The sequence below is a fragment of the Mus caroli genome, unplaced genomic scaffold (assembly GCF_978045245.1).
Source record: "Mus caroli unplaced genomic scaffold, Mus_caroli_1 scaffold_16, whole genome shotgun sequence".
Lineage (NCBI taxonomy): Eukaryota > Metazoa > Chordata > Mammalia > Rodentia > Muridae > Mus > Mus caroli.
In genome coordinates this window covers 21,621,152-21,627,151 of record NW_028227271.1, presented here as the reverse complement: position 1 = coordinate 21,627,151, position 6,000 = coordinate 21,621,152, and the positions used below count along the sequence as shown (strand labels likewise).

General features: G+C 37.2%; 1 protein-coding gene across 1 annotated transcript; it reads right to left on the bottom strand.

The window, feature by feature from the left end:
- Positions 1–3,758: 3,758 nt before the first annotated feature.
- LOC110311880 (lactosylceramide 1,3-N-acetyl-beta-D-glucosaminyltransferase) lies at positions 3,759–4,893 on the bottom strand. Its single transcript, XM_085831762.1, is given in 2 exon segments — positions 3,759–4,466; positions 4,468–4,893. Coding segments are annotated over 2 exon segments (1,134 nt in total).
- Positions 4,894–6,000: the final 1,107 nt, after the last annotated feature.

The following is a 6,000-nucleotide window of genomic DNA, read 5'->3' as shown; positions in this document are numbered from 1 at the left end:
AAGAGAAGATAGCCACATAAAATAATTCCACCTCTAACAACACAAATAACAGGAAGTAACAATCACTTTTTGTTAATATCTCTTAACATTAATGGATTCAATTCCCCAATAGAAAGACATAAACTAACAGACTGGATATGTAAACAGGACCCAACATTTTTCCACATACAGGAAACACATCTCAATGTCAAAGATAGGCACTGCCTCAGAGTAAAAGGTTGGAAAACAATTTTCCAAGCAAATGATCCCAAGACAAAAGCTGGAGTAGCCATCCTAATATGGAATAAAATCAACATTCTACCAAAAGTTATCAAAAAGGATAAGGAAAGACACTTCATACTAGTCAAATGAAAAATCTACAAAGATGAACTTTCAATTCTTAATATGTATGCCCCAAATGCAAGAGCACCCATATTCATAAAAGAAACTTTACTAAAGCTCAAAGAACTCATCACACCCCACACAATAATAGTGGGAGACTTCAACAGCCCACTCTTAGCAATGGACAGATCATGAAAAGAGAAACTAAACAGGGACACAGTGAAACTAACAGAAGTTATGAACCAAATGGATTTAACAGATATTTATAAACATTTCATCCTAAAGCAAAAGAAACTACCTTCTTCTCAGCACCTCATAGTTCCTTCTCCTAAATTGACCATATCGTTGGTCACTAAACAGGACTCAACAGTTATAAAAAGACTGAAATAATCCCATGCACCCTATCAAAATACCATGGACTAATGCTGGTCTTAAATACCAACAAAAACAACAGAAAGCACACATACACATGGAAGCTGAACAATGCTCTACTTAATGATATCTTGATTAAGGAAGAAATAAAGAAAATAATTAAAGGCTTTTTAGAATTTTGTGAAAATGAAGACACACCATACCAAAAACTTATGAGTCACAACGAAAGCAGTGGTAAGAGGAAAACTCATAACTCTAAGTGCTTCTGAAAATAAACTGAAGAGAGCTTACACTAGCAGCCTGACAGCACACCTGAAAGCTCTAGAACAAAAAGAATCAAATACACTTAAGAGGAATATACATCAGGAAATAATCAATTGATGGCTGAAATCAACCAAATAGAAACCAATAGAACTATACAAAGAATCAACAAAACCAGGAGCTGGTTCTTTAAGAAAATCAACAAGATAGATAATAGTCAGACTAACCAGAGGGCACAGAGACAGTATCCAAATTAATAAAATCAGAATTGAAAGGGGGAGACAAAACAATGAAAAAAACCAACCAATCAAAATCAACCCCCCCCCCAAAAAAACAATAAACATATAATGGAACTGGCTATTGCAGTCAAGCTTTTGAGACATTTTGTCAGCAATGTAATGTTACACATATTACTGGGTTCCTTATTTTCCTTATGGAAAAGGTATTGTCGAACAGGCCCATGGAACTTTTTTTTTTTTTTTAAATACACATTACTGATGATTTTTTTAACTTCTTTATTGGAAAGCATAGATTTTTTTAGACCTACTAATTATTTTTTCCATACAAGATTGAAACTCAAGCAATATAAATATTTAACATTTTGGTATAAAATTAGTAGCTGAAAAAAGATGCAAACCAATAATGAGGTAAGTTTTTGTTTTTAGCAGTTTTACTGTGTGCAGCCATTTCTTAAAACTCAAGTGACCATCTGGGACAATAATTTATTTCCTTTTCATTTTATTTTTCATTTTGAAACTTTCATTTCCTTTCCAAATGAACAAGTTTCAAAATGAACATTTCCTTTAACTCCAAACCAGTTCCATTCTATCCTAAGCAAAAACTAAAATGATGAACAAGGTTCAAGAGAGCTCAATCAAACAAACAAAGAACTCTTCATAAAGTACCAGTGTCAACGGACCATCTTGTACACAAGAGAGAGATACCATTTTCCAGCCAGTGATAACTTTTACCAGTTCCAAGTAGAAACGTGGACGCATATTATCCCATGTGTACCTAAAGCCAGCAGCTAGCAAAGGGCCAACTGGTGAGAATTAACTATGAAGCTGCTTTTCAAAGTACACTTTTATTCTCTAGTGTTTAAAAAATTGATCAGAAAATCTGAACTGTTAGTAATCTAAAACCTTGAATCTACCCTAAGATAACTATCTTAGAATGTTTAACACTAGTCTTGAAATTAGTAAGAAACTATCCGAGTAGGATAAACAAGCTTCATATCTCATAATAAAAAACTTCACAAAGATTTCTGTAAACATTAAAAAAAAATCTACCTGTGAAAACACAGATATCATTTAGTTGTGTATTTTTAGATTTTTTTTTGAATTGTTTCCAACACCACCCTAATAATAGTAGCTCAACTTTCCCTATTATATGCATCTGTCTGAGGGTTGTTAAGCATCCATCTTCATTTGCTGAAATCGTGTTTTGACCTGCATCACAGGTCCTTAATCGATGAATATCCCTTAGTCCTTTCTGTGCTGGTACACTGTTTGCATACCAGCCACATGTTTTAATCCTATTTTGTAAAATAAATGTAATTTAATTTATTAGATTTGCCAAGCCTCTGATTACAAAGAACATGCAGATTTACCAACATTTCTAATCTCATTTGGTCAGTTTCTTTAGCACTCTTATTTTGCTATTTTGCTCCCATGTTTGAAATATTTAAAAGATAACCTCTGATAGCTATTGAGTCAAATAATGGATTATTTTAGACGTGGTAGTGTATTAAAAACTTTCAAGCTAAAAGTCTTCACTTGGAACAAAATCTGTGTCCTACAAGACCTTATTGGAAGCGGCATTTGAGTATTGAGTGCCATGGTCTGGACTCCAAGCAAACGTTACAAGTTACAAGGAAAAGAGACTTTTAATGCTTCTTTGTCTTTTCCCTTTTGGATGCTGAGCTATACCCCTAGTGCTATCTTTCCTTTAAGTCTCTTCTGTTATTATACTCCTCATTGTAAGCTGTGTCCAAACAACTACCTTAAACAGAGGCCAATATCTAATGTTTTAAAAGCCATTGAATAATTCATTAAATTAAAACAAGCTTATTGGAGTTGATAGTGATTTATCTTTAAAGAAGGTCCTCCAGGGGCCAGGAACTATTCTTGTTTTATAACTTTAGAGAAAGCGTACATATAGTTTTTGTTAGGGTAGAGCTGACCACTTTCTAAAGTTTTACACTAAAAATTAAATTTGAGAAAATGAAACAAATATATCTTAAATGATTCCAGAACTGCCTAGGTAACTGGCTGTAGGAATGCCAATGTTAAATGACTTAACTATAACAAATTATATACATTTTCCACATATGTCCTCATTCGGATGAACCTTTCATCACGTTGGTATACTTCCTTCTGCGTCACCTGCCTCCCCCCACCTCTACCTTTAATAAGATAATTGGGATTGCTTGTTCAAAGAGGTATTAATTTTTTAGAAATGCTATATTATAGATTTCTCAGGTATCTTCCCAAAACTATTATTTTGATATCAAGGCTTCTCAGGTGTTCTCCATACCTCAAATACATGTGTAGAACCAAATGAGAACTTGAAATTCTTACTTTACTCTTGCTCATGATCTAAGTCGTTTATAATATGAATTCCTTGAAATGAAATTAAGCTGCAGTTTAATTCGGAGTTACACTGACCAGTTTGACTGGGTTTTGAAATGAATCTCTTTGCTTTCAATTTATTTGACTTAGGGTAGAGAGAAACATTTACAGATTACTATTTTCCATTCAAGTTTGGCTCAGTGACAGTTAACACAGTACAGCATTCACGTACTACTAAGCAAATGCAGCCCAACAAGGGTATGAATTCCTGTAAGTCAGTCTGCAGAGAAGAACTATCTTAACTAACCTGCAGTATATTTGACCAAAAAACCCTTTTGAAATGTTCTTTACTTTAGCATGTGTAGCCTCCATCCAGAGGTCCTGCAGATCTTGTAAGTGTCCGTGAGATGTCATCATCTTTTCATAGATGCAGGGATGATAAGGAATTTTCCCTTCCCCAGAGAAAAATACATGGTCCTGTGGCACTATTCCCACCTTATTGGCACAGAGGCCCATGAATACATCATCTATGTACATACTGGAATTCACTGTCTGCGATGCCTCATAGATTTTGGCAGCTACATCTCTGGAGACAACATAGGCAGCACCAGCTGTATTGTCGGGGTAGGCTGGCCACTTGTATATTTCATAGGGAACATAGTATTTGCTGCTTTTATCTCTAACAGGAGGGCCACCTCGATGAACGTGACCAACCCAAAAGTCTCGAACTCCAATCTGCTCTAGCCCTTGAAGATATTCAATGAGATTTGGCATGTGGATAAATATATCATCATCAGCAGTCATCAGGAATTTGGCATGTGGGCAAAAGGTATTTGCCCAGCTGAACTGAAGAAGGAACTTAAAAGTAAGATTGTGGAAAGAATCAATGAAATCTTGCTGAATTACATCCTTGTACACTTGATCTTCCCAGATCAGTCTTTTTTTGCAGTTCTTTTCCCTTCCGTGGACCAGGAGTTCCTAACGCAAACAGAATTTTGATGTTGGCATTGAATTGAGACTGAACATAGTTCTCATTGCCCCATGTTTTTCTGATTGCAGAACGTCGGCCATAGTTTTCAGGGGAAGTCTTTATAAACAGTAAGAGGAGGACATCTTGATCCTGACACTTCTCTCTGTGGTTGATCAAGTATGGGTAGCGAGGCTGCGCAGAGCTGTGCTTGAGAGACAAGGAATTGTTTACAAAGCCATAGCTATTTACGAGGTATCTGTAGGAGAAGGACTTCATATGGCTCATGACGTAATTATTGATTGGGCTCCAAAAAACCATGAAGCTTAATATAAAACAAGTGGCAAAAAAGTGAAAAAATTTCCATCTTTTGACTCTTCTTCTGCTAACGAACAGTCTCATGTTCTCTGGTCTGTGGGTATATGGTTGCTTGCTTCTTCAGGACTATAGAGCTCTGTAGAATAGATGCGTCTCTTAATGCATATTGCTCATAAAATATGGAGAAAGGTCTCATTCCACACAATATTCTCTTCTAGCAACATTTTCTCTGGGATGGTAAAAGGCTGGAACACTACAGAATGAAGACATTGGCACATCCAAATCTGTCGACCCTGGTGTTCCTCAGTAAGTACTGCTTATGGCTTCACATGCTTGATCCATGTAGTTCTTTCTACGAACATGCACTGTAGCCTGTCGTAGGCGGTCTCGTAGACGGAGGACTGATGAAGATGCTGTTCTGATGGATGGAATGACTGAATCTGATACAGCCTCAGTTAATGAAAATGGGCTAGTCACAGTTGCAGATTATATTTCTAGAGCTGAGTCTCAGAGCAGACAAAGAAACCTCCCAAGGGAAACTTTGGATAAAGTATAATTCCTGTGTACCATGGTGAGGTACATTTTCAGCAGTAATTTGGATCAAACTTCTGGCAGCTTGTCCAAGGGCAAAGATGTCAAAAGTAGATCAGAAAGAAGAGCTTGAGTTCTGTCATGGTAAGGTCATGAATTTGATGAGTTTGAGCATCTTATGCCAGGAGTCCAACAGAGTTCTGTTTGTTTCTGGGCATCTAGATGCAGCATCTGATGAACTGTTTTGCTGAAAAGGCCACAGACAGGATGCTAGATGTGACTTCAGAGACCTTTCAGGGGTTGATAGTCCACCAAAGAATCAGTAGGTATAATGTTGCAACCTGAAATCTGGACCTTTCATCCAGGAGCGGCGTTGGTTAAGACTAGAGACCCATTCATCCAAACCACGTTTCAGTTAGTCATTTCCGAGCTGAAGGTTTTGAGTGGACAGCGGCTCTCCCATCGTCTCGTAGTTTCCTAGCAAACCCTAAGAGCCCGCCGGTCTTCTGTCAGGACACTTAGGACTTGAGCTTCTGGGAGCCCAAGTCCTTAAATGTCCCAGAGGTCCGCTGTCCTCCTAGAAGCCCTGGAGGAAAAGTCTCAAGAACAAAAGTTGCAAACTAAATTTCGGTTGTAAGCGAAGAAGCTAGGGCAGGGCTC